Consider the following 27284-nt stretch of genomic DNA (forward strand, 5'->3'; position numbering starts at 1 on the left):
CATCACCATCACCATCACCATCACCATCACCATCACCATCACCATCATCATCATCATCATCCCCAGTTCCAGGTCTACTCTGCTACTTTACACAGTTGTCTTAAGATTATTCAGCTTTGCATTTACCTTCCACCTCACACCACTTTCCAATTCTGCCTTCTATACGTGTTGTCTTCCCTAAGAATATAAGCTCCATGTGACACCTTATTTGCCTATTTTTTCTATGCAGTGTTTAGCACAGTTATCTGGAATATAGTAAATGCTTAATAGATCTCTCTCTCTTCCTCTGCAACCGTCCCACCCCCGCTTCCTTCAAAAACTACATACACACACACACACATACACGGTTCATTTTATATATATATGTGCATGTGTGTATATGTATATATCTTACTACTAGGGCAAACCTATACTGGCAGAATGAGAGATTGATTTATAATGTTAAATGCGTTTTGGGGCAAAGTTATCCTGCAATTGAACACTTTTAATGGTTAATGGTCAATTATTCTTTAAAGAAAAAAGTAAAAGATCATGGAGATTAAAAGAAAAACCCCAAATACACACATTTCCTAAAAGAAAGTTTTAAAAAAGACATCTGTCAAGGGATGAATCTATAGCTTTAAGCTAGGCTATGTAATCCCTGACATTCACTCTGATTTATCCATTGCCTTAGTTTTACTGGAATTTCAAATGTGTTCCTTTCACTTTCAAAGCCTTCTGCTCTTAATTTTCCTGCCCATTCTGATTTCCTCATTCAGTACAAACTAATTTTCTGAAAAATAGTTGCTTTCCTATTGTCTTTATTGCCTTTCCATATATTTAACTTCATTTGACCCTTGAGTCTATTCTCACACATTCATTTCGCTTGTAAATGGTTCCCAGAGAGAAAACTTCCCTCACTGTATGCAAGTGACCAGAGGTGGGGCCTGCAGAGAGAGAAATGATACCAGATGCTAAGTGCATTATGCCTGAACACGTCATTTATCTTCTGGTTATCATTACAATTACTAAGAAACATTTGTGGAAAGTCAAAGTGCTAGGCACTGAATAAAGTAAAATAAGATACAGGCTTGTATAGATGTAATCATGCTTTCACAGGGGAAAGCTGCTGGTATAGTGGTTTAGGGGATAAGTTGTAGTAAAAATTAGAAATACTATAAAACTAGAAATATCTTTAAAAAAGGAACATCTCTATAAAATGGAGTATTTCTATATGTGCTTACCTAGATTCATGATTCTTCCCACTACAGAGCTAATTAACGTTCTGAAATGCCAACTCTGGCTAATTTCTAGCAAGAGGTACTACTATATAGAGGCACAAAGAATTTCCTAAAACAATACAATTTTAGCATTAGTTAAATACATTTCATATTTTTATCAGGAATATTATACTTACTACAGATTTTCTCTGTGGAAATAAGTTAAAAAAAAGAACTAAAGCTTTTTTCTTTCTTTCTTTCTTTTTTTTTTTTTTTGAGATATTACATATTTTAAAAAACCCAAACTCAAATACACTGGATTCAATCCTTCAATACTGTGGATTTCTAGAGGGATAGTGAGACCAGTAAATTTTTCCTTTTTGTAAGCAAGTTGGTTTCAAGGGAAAAACAAACAAACAAACAAACAAACAACTAGGCAAAGAACAGATTGACTTACCTCATGAGATCATTAATAAGCATCGTTCAACAAGAAATAATTTGTTGCAGAGAATAAAACTCAGCTACTCTGTTTCAATGACTAATTTCAGTCCTTCCCTTTATCTACCCTGCATCCTATTCTTGCTTCTCCCTCACCCCACTATACCTTCACAGGTACACTTTCAGTTTAGTATTTTAGTAGTTTAGTATTTAGTATTTTTCCTAACATTCTTAGGAAGATATTATAAAACTGGGATCTATATCTTAGTTAACAGTGGAAATTTCATTTATACGGTCAGTTTTCACAGTATATATCTTCCCTTCCTCTTCCCCCCTCCTCCATTAATTAAAACCCTTTTTCTGCAGTCTGGGATTGTTTCTCAGATTATACTAAGAAACTAATAACTACAGCATCCTTCATACTGTGCCATTTTGAGATTGATCTGATGCCCAGGAGCTAGAAACTGGGGTAAAATGGGATTAAGAGTAACAAAAAATGCTTTATTTCATTATTCAAGTTCTGCTTGTATAGTTCCTTAACTTATATCAATGTATCTGGGGAAGGAAAAGAGAGAAAATTATTTAAAGGGAAGAACTGCAGAGTCTTTCCCACAACGTCAGAGTTAAAACCTTTTCACCTCGACGGCATCTCAAAAGATCGCCACCTTTCTAAGTACAATGCTTGGCATATGGGTAGGAATAAAATGCTGATCATTAACTGACAAAACATCTATCAGTAGAAACAAAGGGTTGCTTCATGTCAGACTGGAGAATAGACATTGAAAAAAATGAGAGTGTGGTTCTTTGTGTGACTTACTTTATCACTGTCCAGGGTATTCTGAGAAGTACGGGAGGCAATTGAAATGGTGTCAGGCTGGCTGCTGCCATCACCTTGACTATCCAAGTCCTCTCCATCCCTGTGAAGATGAAACAGACTTTTTGTTACTAGCAATGCTTTTTTTCCCCCCCTAAAACAGAACAATTTGAATCATTTATAATTTATTTGGAAATTAATGGATTTTTAAAAATTCTACTATTTTTCTCATGGTATAATATACAATACAGGAGTTAATATTCTTAGGAAAGATACTCTTACAATAAAATGGAACACCCTATTAGAATTGGAATAGAAATAATTTTGTGTGAGTGGCCATTAGGAAGGTAATCTGACCATATATATCAAACAACTTGAATAATTTGGTTATCTATGATGTCATGGAGATGGTACCTCCTCAAAAAGCACAAATTATAATTTATCTCTGCCTCATCATGTAGAATTCTTCTATGTGAACTCCCATGAATCCCCTATACAGTTTCTACCCAAAATATGAAAGGCTATAGGTCTTTAACATCCCAGGGGTCACAATGTAGCATTAGAGCTGTCCATCTTTGACTCTTTACTTTGTGCTACTGACTGGACCATCTCCAACAATGACTTCTTGCAGATGAGGCAGAGCTGGCAATATGCTATAACCTCTTTATTGTATGTTCACCCTGCATCTCTCCATGCCCCTTGAGTAACCAGCAATTTTTGTATCTTCATAGATAGTGACATTCTATAATTTCCAGTCACATGGCAACACCAGAAATATAACAGTGCTAAAAAAAAAAAAAGATGGGTTTTAATTTTAGGAAGCAGCTTAGAATGGTTTAAAGTGTTCAAGAATTTCCCAAATGGAATCCTTTCCACCACATTCCTCCTATAATTCTGGGTGACTCTCATTGTCGATCTGAGGTGTATTTTCTAGATATAGGTACTGATGGACTAACTCAATGGAGTAATCAGCCATTTATACATCATAGTATGGGAAGCAGTAATCCTTTATAAATTTGGTTTTGGTCTTCTGTTCTGACCATTGGGCAGATTTCTTTTGAATGTCTATGGTCTGAGGAAGTTCTGTAGCATACTGGGAATTGATGCAATTAGCATTATGTTATTAGAAACAAGAACATCTGAGAGACTTTACCATCTACAAGGAATGCTTCTGACATTTGGATTTTATACAGAAGTTCTAGAATCCTGCACAACAGTGGAAAACACCTTTGGTAGGCAAAGAGGTAGATGTCTCTATTTCATGTCTCAGTGACCATCAGAGGTTCACTGAATCATTATTTTTATAGCTCTATCTATCAAGGACTCTTGGATGATCTTAACATATTGCTAGGGGATGTGTTATTGGAAGAGAACTTTTAAGGCTCCATTTTGCTTTACTGAGTCAAATTTTTTTAATACTCAATTGAGAATTAGCACAAGGGAATTTTGTATCCCATTTACCTACCTACCAGTCAACTGTGTGGCAATGAAATATGGTAGGGAGTAGGAAACTGGGAAAGCCTACCTACTGATTCCTTTTCATATTTTAACAAAGATATTCTTAATATATGGGATCATCTTTCATGGGAATGATAGAGATGAAAAAGTAAGTAGATGGGTTGGTAGAAAATTGTGTATCTTAATCACCTTTTTTGTAGAAATTATACCATGAGTGATTATAGCTAGTTGTTGGATATCTTTACCTCTTGCTGAAATCTTAAAAAAAAAAATCAATCCTTCAAAATTGTATTGTCTCTGAAACAGATTTCTTTTGTCTGTCCTTATGGTTCAACTACTTCTCCAATTTTTGTCTTCCTTAGTGCCAATTGCCAATTTTATGTCATCATTTATAAGACATTAGGGACCTAGGGGGAAGAGTTCTAATGTGGTATTTACACTGTTACTGACGATGAATATAGTGTTACTAAGTTACAGTTGGGTTGCTATCTGTGTTTCTCATACACTATTCTTCCTCCCCTCTGACACTGCCGTAGCCTAGTGGAGAGCCTCATGAGCTCATGCCTAGACTGTTGCAACAGCCTTCTGGTGGGTCTCCTCGCCTCAACTTTCTCCCTACTCCAATCTATCCTACATCCAGCTGTCAAATTGATCTTCTTAAAGTTTAGGTCTGATGAGGTCACCCCCATTCAATAAACTCCAGTGACTCCTTATTGCTTCCAGGAGCAAATATAAAATCCTGTTTTGCTTTTAAAGCCCTTATAACCTGGTTCCTTCCTACCTCTCCAACTTCTTTCACTTTATTCTCCTCCACTTACTCAGGATCAGGTGGCACTGGCCTCCTTGCTATTCCTTATACACAACACTTTGTCTCCTGGTTTGGGGCATTTTCATTGGCTGTCCCCTGTTTCTGGAACTCTCTTTCTCCTCATCTTCATCTCATAGCTTCCATTAAGTCCTAGATAAAGTTCCACATTCTACAAGAACTCTTTCCCAGTCCTTCTTAATCCTGGTGCCTCTTCCCTCTAAGATTATTCCCATTTTATCCTGAATATTTGTTGTTTATATGTAGTCTCTCCCAACAGACTGAGATTCTTGAGAGCAGGGACTGTGTTTTTTCCTATTTTTTTGTATTCTCAGGCTTAGCACAGAGCCCAAACATACCAGGTACTTAATCAATGCTTACTGGTTGATTGCATCAGTAGAGAGAAAAGACTACACTGAGTAAACCACAGATCCTTAAAGAATTAACATTCATAAATGTCAATAGACCTGTTCCATTTTTCCTCTCTTTGTTGTCCTCCTTCCAGTTTTACGTTTAAGCCCTTGGGATGACTTGGATCTCATGCCAATCTTTCCATATATTCAACTTCTCCTTGCTTGTAATCTGCCATAACATTCTGAAAATGGTGTTGCCCTTGGCTAATAGCTCAATCTTCTTGGAAAAGACATTGCATGTTTGCTGACTAAAGTGCTTTGGGGCTTTTTAAACCTTTCATTGTGAAGACTTTCATAATCTACAGGAAATAGTCACAGTTTATGTCCCATCAAACAGTATCACATAAATATTCAAAAGTATCAGTAAGGGATGGAGGAGGGAGAAGGGTAAGGGGAGAATCTATAGAACTAAATAGTAGTTTGAGCACAGTACTTCCTTTGATTGCATTCTAATGCACGAGAGCCATCCTGGATGTTCACAATGACCAACCACATACCTTCTTCCCTTCTGTTTAGCTGTTGGAGCTGTTTTAGGAATGTGAATTGGTTCTTTCAGTGCTCCTTTCAAATGAATGGTTCTTTCCTGTATCACCTCTCGAATATGCTTGATCCAGTCCTGCTTATTCTCTATACTGGAAGCCTTTAAAAAAAAAGTTATGGATCTATTTTGAGGCAGGATAATTTTTTTTCCAGAACTGAGAATAAATATACCAAGACATATGCACTCATATAACACATGTGCACATGTACACACACATACCCCATTTCAGTCTCATTTCAAAACAATTATACAAGAGAAATGCAACCAAATACAACCAAATGTGGTTAGATAACAACTTCTGATTTCTGACCATTTTTTCACCAAAAGTGATTCTTTGTTGTTGTTGTGGTTTTAGTCATGTCTGATTCTTTGTGACCCCATTTGGGGTTTTCTTGGCAAAGATAATGGAGTGTTTTGCCATTTCCTTCTCCAGCTCATTTTACAACTGAGGCAAATAGGATTAAGTGACTTGCCCAGGGTCACACAGCTAGTAAGTGCCAGAGGCCAGATACAAACTCAGGAAGATGATCTTCCTGACCAGGCCCAGCACTCTATCCATCATGCCACCTAGCTGTGATTTACATTTTGCCTTATACTTATGTAAGGTTGTGATGCTTTCACTATCTCTGTCACCTGCCCTGCACACCTTGAAAATAGGGTTATTCAGAGTCTGCAAAGGCTATATCTTTATACTTATATATTATTTCAGATCCACAATGAAGAGAGTAGGTGCTTCTATCATGTTCCCAAATCAATGATTTCTTTTTTACAGTCAGCATGGAAATCATAGGGAATATATACTAGAATGAGATGTCTTTTCAAAATTCCCTTTAGGATAGCTGGACATACATTGGCTATTAAAATATATATTACATTTGCTCTTTGGCTGGATTTAAAATATCACTTTATTGCTCCACTTAAAACTTAAGAGAAATGCTCTGAGAAAATGCTTGCATGTTCAGCTTGACTTTTTTGCCATATGCATAAAGAGGAGATCTTTGTCCCTTAAGAGTTGATTTCTGGAAAACATTATCTTGCTACTCTCTGAAAATCATTCCTTTCAGAAATGATTGTCAAAAACTATTTAGAACAGACAGTGAATAAACAGGAAAAGGTATCTGCCAATAAAAATGGACAAAACTAGTCTGGCTAAACAAAAAATACCACCAAAGAAACTGAAATCTGATAGTACAGCTTTTAAATTCTTTCTTTCTTTCTTTCTTTTTTATTTTTTTTTACTAGCTATTGTTTTTGAAAATCATCTACTACAGTGAGAAGTTATATAGAACTATTTGGTCCTGAAAGCAGTGAAATAAATGATGGTAATGGAATGAGCTGGGCTCTGACTTCCTCTTTTATTCCTCTCCTTGACTTAGCCTTTAGGCCCCAATGCGCCCTTCCTTCCTCCCTGAAACCTCACCTTTCTCCCCACCCCCTTTCTGTAGCTCTCTTTCTTCCTCCCATGAAAAGTATTCTCAAGAGAGTTAGAGAAAGGAAAAAAAAAAAAAACTTTGAAAATCTCTGATCTACTGGAATTGGAATGCCTCGTGAAAACAATCAGGAGTTAAAGAGATATCATCTGGTGTAGGGTAAAAAAGAAACAATTTGGCAGAGACTGGAAACGATCAGGAAAACGAGAAACTGCTAAGCTTGCCTTAAAAAATTATAATGCCTATTATTAAAAGGGTTAAAAATTGGATTTAGAAGCAATTATAAAACCTTAATTTAAACAATTAGGTAAAGACTAAAAGGTAAACAACTTTTTAGAGAGCTACAGTCCTATGAGAAAGGAGACCCAGCTTGGATAACTGGGTAAAATGTTCCAAATGCTGAAGAGAAAGGCAAGTGGTGTGTGCGCACCCTTTTGCCTATTTCAATTAAGCACTCAATAATTTGCCTCCCCCAATATTTATTGACCTACTAATTTCTGAACACAATTAGATGAAAATACACCTTAAAACAAATGGTTGTTCTCAAACATTTACATTTTGAAATAACCTTATAATAATTTTTGTGGGGTTTTTTTGTTTGTTTTGTTTTGTTTTTTTTTAAGAGGCAATTGAGGTTAAATGATTTGCTCAGGGTCACACAGCCGGTAAGTGTGTGAGGCTGTATTTGAACTAAGGTCCTCCTGACTTTAGGGCCTTGTGCTCCATTCATTGTGCCACCTAGCTGTCCTTTAATAATTTTGAAATAACACCTTAGTCATTCACCTTTATGTCGTAAAATGATTTGTTTTATGCTATGAATAGCACTGAAGGTGTAAGTAAGTAATTGCAACGTTAGGCACATTGTTTCCAGGCTATGAAAGCAAACAAAACTGAACTTAGTTTATGGGACTTTCAGGTAAGAAACTATCAATGATTTCCTTACAGTATACAGTCTTTTAGATTCCTGGGTTATTATGTTTTACTCTCTTGGAGAAAGCTAGAAAACTCTTGCCAAAGATTCCCCACAAAGTTCCTGTGCAAATATAAGCTTTCCCAGAAGATGTTCACTACGCTCACCCTCTGCAACTACAGGAAGTCTTATTTTTGAATTGTGTCATGGATCTATTATGATATCCCAAAGGCACCTTGTCCATATTTGGCGATGATGTCTGGAAAAATTTCCTAGATGCCTTTTTAAAATCAAAGAACATATGACTATTTCGAGGGGAGTATCTTTCCGCCCAGAGTTGAAGACAGGGGGTGGGTTCTACGTAAGTTTTAACACATGCACATAAATAGTTCCCTGTTGGCCTCTGCACATGAAGCTGCTATGGCTATATATCTTTGTAAAGTTTATGGTCCCATAATGCACACACTCATAAACTTCAAAAAACTTAGAAATCACATTTACCTAATATTTAGCAATGTGTTAGCTGATTTGTAAATGACACTGTGCCAGATCTATCATACAAACACTGACTTTGTGATTATCCAGATATACACTAGTATATAACACAGTTTTATAAGTGATTGGTCAAAACTAGGTAAAATAACAACTTCCACAAATAGAGGACTCGAATACTTACAAAATCAGTACATTCTGAAGAACCCATTCAATAGAAAAGACCTCAACAGAACCAAAGACTAAAATCACAATTTCTTTCAAGTGTATGGGAACTTTTTTTTTTTAAAGTTAGGGATGAAATAGCTGAGATTCTGATTCACACCCTGGAGTCTCATTAAACATTTGGCTTTTCTTCTAATATTTCTCTGCAATAAATCTCTAGCTATATCTTCCCCAAACTCAGACATCCTGAAGTTGCTGCTTTGGCTTCTGGCCCTTCTAGACAACTCAAAAAAGAACTCCATCTGCATTTTAAAAAACTCTTTGTAGCCTCCCCCCCCACTAAACAAGACACACACACACCCCACATCACCTCTGAACAACTCTTTGCTAAGAGACATGGGGAACCTATTTTTTTAAAATGCTGTTTCCCAGTAATCCATATAAAAAATGTGACACTACTTTTGACACCACACCCTAAAGAGCATCTTCAAAATTATCCTCATTTCGCAAAAGGAAAGTTAACATAGAACATGACTTCCCTGTGGCACCAAATAACCTTAAGGGAGCAAGCTAAGAACTTTTACGCCACGAGTTACCAAGAATCTTTGCCTACTTAAAAACCAGCTTTTAGTACTGTGGTCAAACCAGTCAGACACACAGGTAGAGCCTTTGCCAACATTTGGGAAATTATCCATCAACTTAAGTCTGCAGTCTGAGGCCCATATCTCACTTATCTGATCGCCTGTAAAATTGGGTCAATTTTATCAGCACTGTAGGAATGAAGGAAACAAAAATGCACTCTTTTCTTTTTAAAGTAGGTGAGATAGAGTTCAGCAGAGTTCATTTCCCCATCAAAATTAAAATATAACACTGTTCATTAGTTATACTTAGCCAATATAAGAATTTTATCTTCAGGTTTCCAAGCAATTCAACCACTGCTATTTTGAAAATCAAATGTTTTAAAAGACTTATATACAATTGTGATATATTTTTTCACATGAAACATGTATGCTGCAACTGCCTCCCACCATCTCCCCCCAGCCCTTCTCTATTGCCATTCATAGCATTAACATACTCCCAGTTACTTAGACTCATAACCTGGGAGCCATCTTCGACTCTCATGTCCAATCAATGGCCACATCAAGTTGATTCTATTTCCATCATCTTATATTCAGTCATTCCTTTCTATTCCCACTGCAACCAGTCTGGTTCAGGTCCTCATTATTTCTTGCCTAGATTATGACAATAGCCTCCTAGATGAACTTCCTATCTCCTGTTCATTCCCTCTTCAATCCATTTTTCACATTCCCCATTGACCAGAAAATAAAGTATAAACTCATGAACCTGGTATTTGGGCCCCTCCACAATCTGGCTTCAACCTTGTTTTCTAATGTTACATCCTACTACTCCTTATGACGTTCTCTGTGTTTGAGCCAAATTGGCCTAGTTGCCATCTTCTGTTCTCATCTCGTTCTCTCCCCTTGCTCACACCATCCCCAGTACCTAAAGTACAGGAATCAGAGGAAAGAGAACTCTATCCCATCTGTAAGTCTTTCCCTTTCCTTCAAGGGTCAGTTAGTTGCCAACTCTCCCACTAAGCCTTCCCCACTCTCCTTTGTGCCAAACAAAACTGAATCCCTGTTGAATTTCTTATAGCACTCTCTCTAGCTCTCTTTGGCATTTATCATACTATACTTTGTATCATAGGTCTTTGTCAGCACGTTGCTCCTCCCACCTATATTATAAATTTCTTGAGAGTAGTTTCTGTCATATCTAGCTCTGTAGTCACGAAGTAGGCACTTCATGTTTGTTGAATTGCGTAGTAGGCACTTAATGTTTCTTGAACTGAAGAACATATTTCCAAGTGTCAGATAAACATACCTTTAAGACAATTTTATTATCAGAAGTTGGGGTCCTTCCTACCCACAGTGCAAATTTGCAAGGATCTCCTTCAACGTGTTCTGTAACACCCAGTTCTGAGGTCTGGACAAAGACAAAAAAATAGTTACATTAACAATTGTAATATGACTTAAACAAAACTGAAGCAAAATTTAAAGATGATTCCACAGTCAAAATTGGGGGCAACTGGAGGGGTTATAATTTCAACAGTAGAGAGCGTACCTACACTAAAAAGATCACAGGTCCTTCTTGGTATCTTAGGACGCACGTGATAGACAATAATGACAAAAGTAAATTAAAAATCATAAAAACCTTAAATTTCAGCCAAAAGTTTCAACATCATCTTTCACCAACTTATTTACTAGAGCAGTTTAAAAAATATTTAAATTCACTAGTTCTAATTTCATTTTCTTTAATTTCCTCGGACTAGCCCTGGGAGAGCTGCTGAAGAATTATGAAGTAGCTAAAATGATGCTATGGGGAAAGAATAGGTTAAGTGATCTGGAAAACCATATATCAAACGAATAGAATAGTTTTTCTTAATCTTCAATGCAGTTCAACTAGTTTGCATTTTCAGAACTAATGAAAACAACTTTTTTAAAGGCGGAAAAAAAAATTGAAGGTTAACTGTGTGTTGTCCTAAAGTTAGATTAAGGGATTATCTAATCCTGAGATATCTCACCATTTGTGAGCCATTTTAAGGACTGAATTCCTATTTGAATGTAGATTAACTAGGCAAGTTTGTATTTGGAGTGCTAACTTTTCAGTATTTTTTTTCCCTCCTAAACAAGTAAACCCTAATACTATTTCTTCCCCTCCAGCAAAAGGAAGTGAGTCACAATCTGCAGTCCTGGAGATGAACTCTGAGGGAATCCTAAAATACAAGATAAATTAAATGAAGATGTATTGGCTTCTAAAACATATTAGGTTAGCCCCAAGGGGCTGTTTTAAAGCCAGGGAACTCAAAGTGAATTACTACTCAGCAATGTTGCTTTTTCTTTTCCAGTTGGAATGTGATCTAAAATGATGTAAGTTATTCTGCAAATTGACAATGCCAAAAGGGATAAGCCTGAGGAAACTGCACAAAAGATGAATTTGAGCTTGTGAGTTGCAGAATGTTAGACTCTTTGAATGTCACTAAGATAGTTCATGGATATTAAGAACTCTTATTGCTTCATGATTTCGAATAATAGATATGTGTGCGTGTGTATATACATGGATGTACATATATATAAATATGTTGTTTTAAATTTATAATGATTCAATTTGTCAAAACTCCACATATTTTACCAAGATATGTGAACCAGTCTTGGTGACCTTGAGACAGAAGAAAAACAAAATCCAATTTTCTTTCTCTAACAGAATTGACGAATAAAGTTACCATTTTCATCCAAGTCCTCAGGACTATTACACAGTGATTTCAACAAAAATGATCCAGGAAATAAAGAGTTAGAATTTTCCATGGATCAAAGGCATTTCCAAGAAAGCAGAAATACGGTTAATAGGAAGAGGTGAAAACCTTAAAATATTATATTAATGTTAGTTATTATTATTATTATTCCTAGCATTCAACTACTAAGAAGAAAGGGCACCGGGGACGTGTGTGTCTATTAAAGATATATACTGATAAAATTCTATAGTGAGACACTTACTCTGTAAACATTTTTCTGTTGACTAATAAAAAGTAAATCAAATATGGAAAATACAACATCAAAGAGTGATATGACTTGTTTCATATACCATATTAAATATGAAGTTTAAACTCAGTAAAAATAATGCTTTGGATTTGGTGTCAGAAAAACTGAGTTCAAATCCTACTTCTGATGCTTCCTACCCATGTGATTGTGGGTGAGACACTTAACCTCCCTCGTCCTCAATTTCTTCATTTATGAAAAGAAGGGATTGGACTAGATGGTCTCAATGGTCCCTTGTTATTCTAGACTTATGATTCTAATGTTTTCCTGCAATCTTAGTGAAATTCTCTGAACAATGGAAAGAAAGTTTCTAACATGTTTGCAAAGTCTCGGGTTTTCATAAAATTGTGTATGAGAGCCCTCTAGTGAGCCAGATGGTATCAGAAAATTGCAGAGATGAGGATGTGAAAACAGTTTTTAAAACATGATGTAAAGTTTAGGAATATTTAAGAAATTAAACTGACAAAAATAGTTTTTCAGTCTTTATCTGTAATAATAATTTATATAATAACAAATTTTTATATTTAGGCTTCAAGATTAGCACTCTGAATAAATATACTTACAAAGAGTTTGCTTTTATAAAGGTACTTGCTTCTTCCACTGGAATCTTTCACCTCTTTACTGAATACTAAGGACATCTCAAAAAGAAAGAGATGCCTTTCCCGACCCTTTCGAATTAAAGTTTTCGGGTCCCAGACTTGGAAGGATTCCTGAAGGATAAGTTCTCCCTGAGATTCGATATTCTCATCAAACCCTGAAAAATGGGGGGAAAAGACAAAATGAATTGGAAAGAAAAAGTAAGTAATGACAAACATAAAGGTTTTAAAAATTATTATTTAAAGACTTTTAATTTGCCACCAACAGCTGCTAAAGTCTCTTTCCTCTAAACTACCTTGTTACAATGTAAACTAGGAGGTGAGGTGAATGCAGGAAGGCATGAGTTCAAATGTGGCCTCAGACACTTACTAGCTGTGTGACCCTAGACAAGTAATTTAACCTCTATGTATCTCAGTTTCTTCAACTGGAAAATAACAGCATCTACTTTCCAGGGTTGTTGTGAAGATCTGTTGAATGTCAATTTGTTGATTGAATGTCAATCAACCACTTAGCCCATCCCCTTAATCTTTTAGCTATGTATAGGAAGGATGGCAATCTTCCTAAAACATTACTCTGTACAAGTCATTGACCCCTACTCAAAATTCTTCAGTAGTTTTCCATTGTCTACAGGAACAAGCTTCTTATCCTGGAATTTAAAGTGTTTAAGGAAACGTTCCTTGTTAGTGTTTTCTTTCTTCTGAAATTACCCTGTATTTACTTAACTCATACATACTATATGTATGCCTTACATTCCCTCTGCTCCAATCCTAGCAGAATGTAATATTTCTGAGGGGGAGAAGATTTTGTTTTTATCTTTATGTTACCTATGCCTAGCCTGACACATAGGAAGTGTTTATTAAATTGTTTCCTGAACTGGATTGAATTCATTTGCCTTATCTTCAATTACTCCCCCACAGGAACTCTCTTCCAAAATCAGTGCTGCTTGAACATAGAACTCTGCTCCTCTGTCTATGCAAAGTTGTAGACCTGCCTAGAATTCCTTCTAGCCTCCCTACTTGTTGAAATTCTACTCTGTTACTCAAATGTAGATCATTCCCATTACCTCCAAGAGGCCTTCTCTACTGCCCCAGTCTTTTGGGGTCCCTCCTTCCTCTGAATAGTGGTTGCACTTAGTACTTCCCTCACTCCTTGATATGTCATATATTGCCTTGAATTGTCACTTATATTTTCATGTCTACATATATTTGGAATATAAGCTCTTTGGGGGCAGGGATGAATCATGTTGCTTTATAGCCATAGTGTCTATCAGTGCCTTGCAAAAAAGTATATGTTTGGGGCAGCTAGGTGGTGCAGTGGATAGAGTACCGGCCCTGAAGTCAGGAGGACCTGAGTTCAAATCCGGCCTCAGACCAAACACTTGACACTTACTAGCTGTGTGACCCTGGGCAAGTCACTTAACCCTAATTGCCTAAAAAAAAAAGTGTATGTTTAGTAAAACGCTTCTTGTTAATAATGACACTTGGTAAGGACTGGAGAAAGCTCTTATTTTTCAGGATTATTCACTGCAGAGAACTGACTGTTAACCTGATATATGAAGCCCTGTTATTATGTGCCATCCTCTAAGATACGAAAATCACCATGCACCATAATAGGGATTTTTAACCATTTATATAATTAAGTCTCTAATACTTCATGCTTAGTTTCCCATATCCAATTATATGTTTCAAGGTAGAAATCAAAATAAATTGGTTTATATTAATTAACTTGTTTTTAAGTCAGAAGTATATACTGGAAGACATGGAAACTTTGTTGCTGATTATGATTTATTAAATGAGGTACTACAGAAATAACATTAGAGAATTCAGTTTTTTATAACACTGGGCATATGAGAACGCAGGAGGCAGCATGGCATAGGGGTTAGAGAGAGACAGGCTCCACAGGCAGAGGACTAGACACCTCTGACACGTGGTGGCTATGGGGCCCTGGGTAGGTCACTTAACTTTTCAGTTCTTTAGGGAACTCCTGAAGGTGTCAGACAACTTGCATTAATACCCGAGGAAGTTTTCTCACCTGGGGATTCCCTATACCTATGTAATATGAAATTAAGAACCTTTTGCGAGAAATCTGTGTTGCTTATCCACAGGCTTCAATTTGGGGTTAATACTGAAAGATTAAAAAGTACTACATTTATGGTCAAAGCAGGGTTAAAAGTAATAATAAACAGGATCTCTCAAGACTCTTCTGCCTGTTTTTCTTTAGAGATGTTTCCCCATAGAGCATAGCCTTAAGTGACTACTGGCTCAAATGCTTTTTTGAAAAATTAATTTTTTTTCACTTACCAAGCATTTATTTTTTCTCCTTCCCACTGGGGGAAGAAGAAAAGGCAAAACTTTTATAGCAAATAAGCATAGACAAGGAAAACAAACTCCCATATTGCTTAGACCTCCTGATCTGTTTCTAAAAGAAGCAAAATGAAGAAAGGCAGCAGGTGTTTCAGGAGTGTCATTGACTTTCAAAGTTGAGATGAATCCATGGGCTCTTGTGCAGCTCCACTGCCACCACACTGGTATGCAAGGGAGGAGCAAAGCATTTTGCCCTCAGGAAAATAAATCCATTCTCAGGCCAAGTATTAGAGAACCCAGAAGGTAGACTTAACAAAACTTTAAGAATTGGCTATCTTTAAGCAAAATGTCCTAACAGAGGAAGGGAGATGGGGGAGGAGCGGAAGGGTAGAGAGGATTCCTAATGTACTGGGGAGTTTGGACCAGATAACCCCAAAGTCCCTACTAACTTAAAAACATAAAATGAGCAAAAACCAAAACTCTGATAAAACTATAAAACTAAAAGTTAGGCAAAGTGATAAATAATAGCTCCAGATTTCTAATAATTCAGAATATTCCTTTCCAAGTGACTCATATAAATATAGAACAAACTTTAGGAAGATACTTCTCACCTTCAAGCATGCTAAGGTGCATGGCATCATTGGCTCGTTTTGGCACACTGAGCATCACCTCGAGGCCATCTTTAATTTCACCTTTGCCTTCTTCACAGCAGGTGAGCAGCTCCTACAGAAGATCAATACTCATGAACTGACATGTATCAAAAGGGTTCTCAAAGAAAGAAGATAAAAAAAAGACACAGATACTGCCCCCAAAATGCTCTGCCAGTAACGTTTGGTTTTGTTGAATTGAAACAGTATGTGAAAAGACACAGCCCAGGATGGTGGAATGGGAGCATACCTTAGAGGAAGAATGATGTTTCCCCTAACACTTAATAAATTTATTATTTATTTTTAACATTAATTTAAAAAAAATTCAAGTTCTGAATTCTCTCTCTCCCTCCAGTCCTTCCCCCACCCACTGAGAAGGCAAGCAATATAACATCAATTATGCATGTCAAATAATGCATATTAAGTGCTATGTCTGACCAACACTGGTTGTGTAACCCTAGGCAAATCACTTAACCTCTCTACGTTCCAAAAAATTCTCTAAGACTAAAGTTGCAGTACAACTGTAGGTCTGAATTAGGAAAGGGAATTAATTGGCTGGGAAGTCCCACACCAATAAAATCATGGATCTGGATTTAGAACTGTCATTAAGATGCCCCAATAATATTAATACTGCAAGAGTTTCCACAATCATGAAAACAGCTTTGTGTAGGGTTGCATGTGCTTTTTTTTTTTTTTTAAAAGAAAAAACTCAGAGTTTAAACTAAGATTTTCCTTGGGAGATTCTCGTGAAACTACATTTCAGATTCTCCTGTGAGAGCATCATATTACAGAGTAAATAATAAAGCAACAGAAATCCATATTCTGTTAATTCCACAGATATATTATCAGTTCATCTTCCTTCATTATTATTGTTGTTGCTGCTGCTGTTGTTATTTGCCACACTGGTGATTTATTTCACTAGTGTAGGGAACAGCATGTAAGTGACTTTTGTTACTAATGAAGATCAGCACCTTTCTCTGTGACTTACAGTCTGGCAGAGATGCCTGGGACTTGCCCAGAGTTCACACCATTTGTATGTGTCAGAGGGAATACGAATGGAGGTAACAGTTGTCTGTTATCTGTATGTTGCTGTTCCCATCATCATTACCATTACCACCACCATCATCAATAATAAAAAGTACTTCCAGAATTATTATTATTATTAATGATGATCTTAGGAGGAGGACATGAGCATAAGGCAGAATGCAGCAGACAGTATAACACTTTCAGTTCCACACTAGGTCACAGGATCATAGAATTAAAAGCTGGAAGGGTCTTTAAAGATCATCTGATCCACCAGTATAATTTCATAGAAGGGGAAACTGGCACAAGAGGGATCCAAGGAGATGTCCTCTGACAGAAAATAGAAGCAGGACCAGGATTTGAACTGAAGTCTCTTGACTCCTGATCCAAGGTTCTTAATACAATGTAGGTGGACCCTGAGAAAAGTCATTTAACTATACTGAAAAACAGGATTATTTTTAACCAAATGGCACATAAACATTATTTTACATAGTGCAATGAAAAATAGCTTTAAAAGGCAGTTTAATAAGATTAACTTTGTTGACATAAAGCCCTCTTTATTAGAAATTCAAATAGTTTAAAAATATTACCTTGCTGAGACATTAATAAGCATTAAATTAATTTTAAGAATAAAAAGAAGTTAAACTATTTAAATTTATATGAAATATTCTTTATGGAAATAATAAATGAGACAAAAAACTACAATATTTTCCTACATAATACAGAATCACTAAAGCCTGATGGGCAGATTTTTACATACAAATTTTAGTTGTGCCCTTCTTCCTACTCCCTGGAAGGCCCCCAGACATTCCAACCTCTTTACATCTCCTCCACTGTCTTACCCTTAGTTCAAGCCTCGGCACTGAGAAGCTAAAACCATAAAGTGGGGTTGTGGGGATTGCTTGGCTCAACTGCAGTTATTTACTTATTTTTGTATCTGGTATAGCAACTTTTAAAAATTTTCTGTAACTACTTTTTCCTCATAATAAAAATCTTTCTCCAGAAATCTGTCTCATAAAACTATTTCTTTAATAGTTAATATCTTTTGTCTTGAAAATTGACACGTGTAACTTTCACTATATGCAAAAGCCTATCAGAATTCATAATCAACTTATTACACTTAATATGGGGCAGCTACATGGCGCAATGGATAAGCGTCAGGCCTGGAGTCAGGAAGACTCATATTCCTGAGTTCAAATCTGACTTCAGACACTTACTAGCTGTATGACCCTGGGCAAGTCACTTAACCCTGTTTGCTTCAGTTTCCTCATCGGTAAAATGAGCTGGAGAAGAAAACAGCAAACCATTTCGGTGTCTTTGCCAAGAAAATTCCAAATGGGGGGTCACAAAGAGTCAGTCAGACATGACTGAAACAACTGAGTGACAACAGCAGCAGCACTTAATACATTGCAAATTATTTCTATATATCCAGTGGGTGTATTATGTATTGACCATAAGCATTTTGTTCTAATCCAACTGCCATACTAAATTCTTAGGAAACTTGTGAATTAAAATTTGTGTATACTTTTGTTCTTATAGATAATTATGTTCTAAGAAAGATGGTCAGCTTTGATGGAAGTGAATACCTGTAACCAAGGCAAATAGTCTTAAACTAGCAAATGATTAGTTTTAACAAAAGTTGTTCAAAAGTACAAAATTAATATTCTGACCATCTTTCCAGTTTTCAGAGAAATATATATTATAACACACAAACTGAGGAAAAATTTTAAGATATTAGGAGGGAGTTTTGCCCTCTAATATGTAGTTCAGAAAAGTTTATAACCCAAAATATCATTATACATACTTTTAAAAGGAGCTGATATTTTGTTATTCGCTGGACAGGCTTAATAAGGTATGAAGAAATGGAGTTGGCTAGTCCATGCCGTTGTTGTATCTCCTATATAAAACAAGATTTTGAACATCTTAATTCAGGGAGAAAACTGAATTTTGGACTATATATAACTATATTACAGGAAGAGACTTTTCAGTTACATTCATTCCTACAACTTGAGGATATAATTCACAGTTGAGCGTCAAAGAACTTAATACACACATACCCCACATACACCCGCTCATTGATCTCTCCATTCAAAGATGGTTATTGACTAAAGTGAAAATTTTCTCTGACACATTTCTCATTATTACCACAATTTAATTTCTTAATCTTACTATCCCCACATATTAGGGCCATCATTGATAACATGACCATGTAAATTTAATCACGGACTCTCAAGTGGCTTTTCTTTATATTCTGTGTTAAATTTGAATATTCATGACCTTTAACTCATGCCCTCAGATTCTCCTTTGCTTGACTTCTCAATAATCCACTAGTTCAGTTTTCAACATAATTTATAAGCTTGCTTTCTTCTCCTCATGGACTTAAATTTTAACAGCACAAATTATAATTTCATTACAGTTTTCCACTTTTCTCCCAATTGTAAAATATGTAAAAATATGTAAATATGTAAAAAAAAATGTAAAAAGTTGACCTTTCCAATTGTTTCTACACTAATTCCTATCTTTCAAATTGGACATCAAAACCACATTTGAATATTTAAAAGGATTTTATAAGACTATATGTATATTTATGATGGTGTCTATTTAAACTAAACCAACCATGAAATATGTATTTACTTATGATTAATCAAGTAAAGTTTATTCATGAAAGGAGTTATGAAGGAACTACTTCAAAAGTGACTGCAACAAAAGACTCACAATGGAAAATGCTATCTACATCCAGAAAAAGAACTATGGAGTCTGACTGCAGATTGAAGTACATTATTTGCTCTCTCTCTCTCTCTCTCTTTTTTTTTTTTGGTTTTGTTTCTTCTTTCTCATGGTTCTTCCCATTGGTCCTAATTCTTCTTTACAACATGACTAACGTGAAAATATGTTTAATACGAATGTATATGTAGAACATATATCAGATTGCATGCTTTCTTGGGAACTGGGGGTAGGGACAGAAGGGGAGAAAATTTAGAACTCAAAATCTTATTTGAAAACTAAAAATAAATTAATTAATTATTTTTTTTGAAAAAGTGATTGCAGTTGTAAAGCCACCAGAGGGAGAACTAAGCACTGCCAAATTGTCAAGCTTTTCAGTAAAGGTATAGCCATACTGATGAAATAATGCAGACAGGATACAAAAAGAACTTTCCCTCCTTCAATTAAATGATACAGCTTAGGTGGGCTAAATGAAAAACTTGAAATTTGCTCCAGCTTCAGTAATTTCAGTTCAACTTAGCTAACATTAATTATTAAGGTGTTCATAAGTTAATGGTTCAAAAATGGAGGATTTATATCCACATCCAGAGAAAGAACTATGGAGTCAGAATGCAGATTGAAGCATACTGTTTTGACTTTTTTTTTGTTTTTTCTTTCTCATAGTTTTTCTCTTTTGTTCTGATTTTTCTTTCACAACGTGACTAATGTGGAAATATGTTTAACATGATTATACATGTATAACCTAAATTTTAAAAATGAAGTGATAAAAAAATGGAGGATTTTTAAAAAACATGTAAATGAATGAATTTAGTATGCTAATGTAAAAAAAAAAACACACCATCATTGTAGATTATATGGATAGGGACTGGCTTTGTGTTTTCAAAAGTATAGGGAACCTCCTAGATGAGAAAACTCATCCTGCCAATGCAATATGGCACCATCACTTGGACTTACAGTCTTAAAAGGTTGCCTAGAAAAGTGGTTGTCAAAATCAAATATAATGGAGACCCCTAAACTATATATAAAGATCCTGTGGGCCACATACTAACAATTTAAAAATGTAATATTATCTATGTTTTATGGTATTTTTATTTTCTTAAATATTTTCTAATTGCATTTTTAAGTGGTTAAGGCTGTACTTGGGCATGTGGTGGGGCACATAAGGCCAGTGAGCCATGTGAGCATGAAGATGTTATGTGACTTGCTCAGGGTCAGACAACCCAGACTGTACCAGAAGTGATACTTGAATCCACCTTCCTAGATCCAAGGCTAGCGCTCCCTCCACAATGACTCTAAATAATCACAGTGCATTTTTGATATTTTGTTATATTTAGTTTATTTTATGAATAAAACTCATCTATGAAGGGAGTTTCTAAAAACAATAAAAAAATTCTGCTTCTCTGCAAATGTCCTTAAAATATATGATGGTAATTAATCTAGGGAAAGGTTACATTACTTAAGAAATAGCTCTTCTCAAATTTTCAATTGGAGAATCAGGGAACTTTAGAGCTGGAAAGAACCTTAGTGACTGTCTAATCATACTGCTTCATTTTACACAGAATGACACCGAGTGATTTGTCCGAGAAGTTTTTGGACAAGAATGACTAGTCCAAGATCATATAACTAATTAGTGGAATATCTAGGATTAGGATGTATATCTCCTGACCCCCAGTATTTAGTTCCTTTTGCTATTTAATAATAATAGTTCACATATCAAAAGTCCTTTACATTTTCCAAAGTGCTTTAAAATAAGCCAGTCTAATGACTATTCATATAAACCTAGATAGAGCATCTATTTACTTTTTAAACATGTACTGAACATCCTTACTCTGGATATGAACACTGATCCCAGAACACAGTTATCATAAACAAAGCACAGTGGGATTCTTGTAATTAGGATTAATTATGATAGATAACTCAGGTGAACTGCATTTATCCACAAACAAAGAACACACTCTCATGTGTGAATTAGTAGGGATTTTTCCTTTTTATTTAGTTCTTATCATTCTAAATGGAACATGATTTTGCTAAAACCATTTCTCACAAAGATAAATGCTTATTGATTGACTGACAAATTTATTATAAACCCCTCATTTGTCAATGGTACATTCCCTGTAGTATGATCTAAGGGAAATATAATGAACTTGAGAGAAATGAGGGAGATACAATTGAAAATTACCTTTAAGAAATTTCTCAAAAAAAAAATTTCTCTTAGAAATACTAACAAGATACTGATAAAATCTATAACATATACATTCAGAAGTTCACCTATTCTTAAATTTCAAACATACTGGAGGCTTCTAAAATTTTTTGTCCTTCAAATTTTAAATGTGACATATGTTACCATAGCTTAAGCCTCAAGAAATAACTGTTGCTTTGTGCATAGAACTTTTGGGTTCAATATAGTCTTGAAGAGACCTCAGTTTATGTGAAACATTATAGCTCTCACACAAAGACAAAAATAGCATTAAGCTTCTAGAGGACTCACAATCAATGAAAGCAATGTATTACCACAGGCTGAAAAGATAATAAAAACTCAAAGATTTCATAGCATCTGAAGGAACATGAAGAGGTCATTTATTGGAAGGCCCACATTTAAATCCTATGAAAATCCTAAAGATTAAGAATCCTTTCTTAAAGATGAAAGGTTAAGGAGGGAGTATCACAATGTTCCTTGGTATAAGCACAAAGGTAAAGATATCTAATAAACCGCATTTATCTATTGCCTAACTTCTCTACGGGAAATTTAGTAGCACATCATATGGATTATTTATTATAAGTGAAATTCAAACGAGTCTGTCTTTTAATTTACAGTGGCACACCTTCAGCTAACAATTTGAAATTCATTAAGTTTTCTAGGAGTTGAAAAAGTCATCAAGCTTCATGACTTGTTAGATGAAATAACCTTCACAAAGTCTTTTTTCTCCCTGAAACAAATAGGCCTTATCTTACCTTGCTCCAAAGAGAGCAAGGTCTATGAACCTGACATAAAGCTGCAGTTGTCGATGGTGCCAGTTTGTAGGATTTGTAATCTTGTGCTATATTTGGCCACTGATGCCAACATTAAAACAAACCAGAAAGAAGCTATTTTTAAAATTCAGGGACATTTCTGCTTTAAGGTAAGAAGACAAAAAAATTAGTGTTATATTTTCTAACAAATACATTCAAGTCAATAATATCAATAATAAAATTAATGGCTATATATGTATGTAAATGTTATGCTTCCAGATTGATAGATTTTACTTACTCAAACATAACTCATTATTGCTGAATCATTTCCTTTAAAATTACATTTCATGTTTATATTTAAAATAGCATAAAAGCCACTACAAAATAGCTGATAGTTGTAGCTTGAAATGATCTATGTCAAACTCAATCTACAAAACTCCTGAGGGCTGGCTGAACAGGATTGAATTGTAATTGAGAAATGTTTATCGAAATAAACAAAAATACAATAAAGCAAAGATAATGGTAATTTGTAGTTTTTTAAGTCAGTGGAGAAGGAAATGTCAAACCACTCCAGTATCTTTGCTGAGAAAACCCCATGAACAGCATTGGCGTGCTATGGTGCCCAGGGTCACAAAGAGTCAACAGCATCAAGAAATCAATGTACAGTTTGTGGAGATCTGTTTCTATCTGAGTTTGACACCACCGGATTGTGCTATATCATGTGAAGTTTAGGTGTCACTTTGGTGTGTAAGTCGCATGTAAAATTCATTCTAATTTTCATTCACATTCATGCTAATTTTAAAAAGTTATCTCATACTTACATCAAAATAGGATCCTGCATGCTCTAATATCAGCTGAGTAGAGTCTGGTTTATTTTTACAATATGTGACATACATCTGAAACTTGTCTGCCTGTAAAACAAAAAGTTTGAACATTTTATGAAAACCTTTCTTGAACTGCAAGAACCCAAAGTATGAGCAAAAAGCTTTGTGAAAAGCAAAAGTTTAAGAAAAAAATGTCTCAGATAAGAATAACAAAATCTGCTTAATAGCAAAAAGCAAAAAATCAGAAAAGCTCACCCTGCTGATGATCACTGCTTCATTAACTGAACTATTAAAAAGAAAGTTAACAATTTTTCCTCAAAAAAACAAACCAACAAACAAACCCCTGCTTCTAGAATGTAATTTCAGGAGAAAAGAACTGAACTTGTTTATAAGTTGTATCCAGTATTCAGCAGTGGGTGGGTGAATTAACAGACATCAAAGAGCAAAAACATCCTTTGCACTACCCCATATAGCATTAGGTTTTCCTGACCCAACAATGGCTGGCATTTCATTACCCAAGTAACGAAGCAATGTCCAACGTCTTCTGGTAACTGTTCGTATTTTTCCAACTCTTTTAAAAATATGCTGCAGAGAAGAAAAAAATAATTATCATATTGAAATAGAGAGTTGAATAATTTAATATGCTAAGAATTCAGGATTTCAGCTATGGGCTAACCAGTCCCTCTTACAATGCAGATCACAACCCTTCCATGCCCTTGTAGATGACTCAAGGAGCTGCTCTGGTCAAAAAAAAGATAAAAAGAATGAAAGAAAAAAAGAAAAGAAAACATTATCATTTAATGGCCAACCTTGTGGTGATGAAACTTAAAACAGGGTGGTAGTCAAGTGACAGACATTATTGGGCCTGCCCTCAAAGCTTTTCCAGCTATAGAAACTACAAGTTTGAGCTCCCCAACAAAGCCACTGAGGCCATTTTCACACTAAGATGAGGCCCTGGGGTCCAGGGAGGCATGAAAGAGATTCTATGTTTTTGTTTGAAGTGTTTTACTCGTGATTATGACACCACCAAGGGATGTCTGACCGAAAATAGGGTAAACGCATAAAGATTAATTATATCCTAAGTGTTTAACATCTTGTGAGGTTGAAGGACAATGCATGTAAAATGCTTTAAAACCTTAAAGCAAAAGTAAGAATAGAAGCTCCCAGGGGTTGTTTCATTCTTCAAAATTTTATCTCCAAGACCCAGCAAGGTTCCTGGTGCATGAAAGGCACTTTAAATAATGTTTGCTGATTGACTGAAATACAAAGGACAATTACAGCATGATGATGAGGGGGATTGTCAGGACTGAGACTTTAATGATAATAAGAACTCACATTTACATCAGAATATCTGAGCTAGAAAGGTCCACAGAGGCTATCTTTTGCCTGAAAAATCAACCCCAGTGCCCCAACATATCCAACAGGTGTTCATCCTGACTTCACCTGAGGACATCTAGCCAGAGGGAACTTACCACCTCCCAAAGCAACCTCTTCCAATTTCTGGATAGCTTTAGTTATCAAGAAGTTTTTTTTTTTCCTGACATAAAACATTTTAAGGTTCATCAAAACCTTATGAAGCAGATGGTGCAAGTACTATTATCTTTATTTTACAAACACAAAAAAAGACCACAAAAAAACCGAAGCTTAGAGAAGGTATAGGACCTGTCCGTACTAGGAGTAAGGGTTAGAACCACAATTTCAACAACCTTAATTCTGGCCTATTTATCTTTAACCTGGACTTCTTAGCTTCTGCCTCTGGTCCCTCCCCCCCCCCAACCTTCTGATTCTACACACTTCCCTAACATTCTTTAGAAGCAGCATAGGGTGTTGGGCCTGGAGTCAAGAAGATTTGAGTTCAAATCCTGCCTCTGACACTTACTAGCTGCATAACCTTGGGCAATTCCCTTAACCTGTTTGCCATCAGTTTCCTCAACTGTAAAATGAGGATCATAACAGTACATATTAATAGCACAAACCAGGGTTGCTGTGAAGACCAAATGAAATAATATTTATAAAGTGCTTAGCACACTGCCTGGCACCTAGTAGGTGGTCATTAAATCCTTCCTTCCCTTCTTCCCTTCTTTTCTTCCTTATGTACATCATTGATTAGCTCACTTCTGTACTCAAAAAAAAAATGTTCAAATACCTATTGAATTACAAACCATTAGCACAGTATTCAAGATATCCATACTTTTACCCAAAATTTATTCCCAGTCTTACTTTTCATGACTCTCCTAATGACCTAGTCAATTCTACTCATTCTTTCTTAAATAAATCCTACACTTTTCTGTTGCCTCAGTTTTGGTCATGCTGTTTCTTTATGCCCTCTTCTATATTACCTGCCTGCTGATATCATACTCAGTTTAAAAGTTCAGTTCAAAACTCCTTCCTTCATAAAAACTTTGCTGGTCCCCACAACTCTATCTCTTCAACCTCCAGAATTCTCATGCTACTGAGGTTATAACTCTTGTGACATTTTCTGCCTTGTATTTACACAGTGCCTGGCACATAGAGCATTTAGAGGAAGTGCATCTGCATTTTCAGCTAGGAAGAGTGATGGAAAAAAGCCCTCATATCAGCTGCTTCCTCATGCCTATTATCCAAAAGGAAATTATGAGTGGCAGCCAAACCAATGGAGAGCTTGTCCAGCTATGGCATTTCCCACTTGACCCTAATAAAGTGGTTAACGAGCCATTGATTGCTCAGTGAGAGGAAAGAAGGCTACTGGACTTTCAATTCAGATATTTCTCCAGTTTCCATCACAGTAGAAAACAAACACATGAACAGCAGTTACTCTGAAGCTATAGATTTCTGTTATGTAGTTAGTGATGTGCCACTTACATGAAACAGAGTTTTCATTCAAGCAGATTTCATCAGTAGCAACAGAAATAAACACTAAACACAGATAAAACTTCTGTTTTTTTAAGGGAAATCTCCAGAGAAGTGTCTTGATTTAAAAAATAACATGCTTTCCAAAGATAAAAGCCACTCACTTATTATGAAACTCATAGATTTCCTGCATGTTTCCGAAGATAATATGTTCTTTGTTTACAATGCCAGGTGGGATCTCCTCAACACCGCTGGTCATTTCCCACAGATATGTCTGACAGGGAGGGAAAGACATAGATTATATCAAAAGATATCACATTACCAAGAAACAGTTATTTCTGACACTTGCAAAGGACTACTTATCACTAATGTGTAAAAAGAAGCAAAACTTAAGACACTAATTTTACACAGGCCAGATTTTTAGAGAAGCTCTTAAATTGGTATTCTTAACTCAAGATTGTGGCTACACCTTTTACTCTAGGATATCAGAATTAACATACATCATGGCATGAGAAGTGATCACATGGTAGAATAGCCACTGCTGAATGCTATTTACCTATTTCAATTAGTGGGCAAGTTTCCATGAAATGGCTCAAAAAGGATGTCAGCCAGTCAGCCATGTGATAAATGGAATGAAAGGATTAATGCCACATCATCTTTGCTGAACCCCCAAACAAATTTAAGCCCTCCACAGAAGGAGGCACTCATGAATTACTATTCATAAAGTCTCTAAAGAGTCTAAGTGGCTGGGGTTAATAAGAGTTATTAATTTAAAAAACTGTAAGGATCAGGAGGTCAACATAATTAAGCTACATTTAAGGAGAAAAAAAACCGAACGACTTACATCCATACATTCTCGAAGGTCTCTTACATAAGCCTTTTCAGTCTGAATTAATTCAGCCATTATGAACCTAAAAGTGAGTAAGAGGTATATTACTCAAAAGAACTTGAATGGATAATGGTGTGTGTGTATGTATGTACATGCACACACACATACATGCATATATGTATTTATACATGCATTATATACATACATATATTGTTTTCTCTTCTGTTAAATATCAATAACAAAAACAATGTTGATAGTTTAAGCATCAGTATGGTACTATATATGTATTATATTACAAAAC

At 35.6% G+C, this 27284-nt stretch overlaps 1 protein-coding gene across 4 annotated transcripts in view; it reads right to left on the bottom strand.

The window, feature by feature from the left end:
* TRIO (trio Rho guanine nucleotide exchange factor) overlaps nt 1-27284 on the bottom strand; it is a 505121-nt gene that overhangs the window by 112480 nt on the left and 365357 nt on the right. For all 4 annotated transcript variants that reach the window (XM_027868779.1, XM_027868780.1, XM_027868781.1 and 1 more), the window contains exons 25-34: nt 26999-27065; nt 26319-26428; nt 23841-23910; nt 23323-23412; nt 18633-18725; nt 15770-15881; nt 12822-13012; nt 10547-10648; nt 5625-5767; nt 2455-2554 (exon numbers count right to left, since the gene is read on the bottom strand). In XM_027868779.1, coding sequence (XP_027724580.1) covers nt 2455-2554; nt 5625-5767; nt 10547-10648; nt 12822-13012; nt 15770-15881; nt 18633-18725; nt 23323-23412; nt 23841-23910; nt 26319-26428; nt 26999-27065 — 1078 coding nt within the window. The remainder of the gene's footprint in view (nt 1-2454; nt 2555-5624; nt 5768-10546; nt 10649-12821; nt 13013-15769; nt 15882-18632; nt 18726-23322; nt 23413-23840; nt 23911-26318; nt 26429-26998; nt 27066-27284) is intronic.

This window comes from Vombatus ursinus, unplaced genomic scaffold (assembly GCF_900497805.2).
Source record: "Vombatus ursinus unplaced genomic scaffold, bare-nosed wombat genome assembly UNPS02014791.1, whole genome shotgun sequence".
Lineage (NCBI taxonomy): Eukaryota > Metazoa > Chordata > Mammalia > Diprotodontia > Vombatidae > Vombatus > Vombatus ursinus.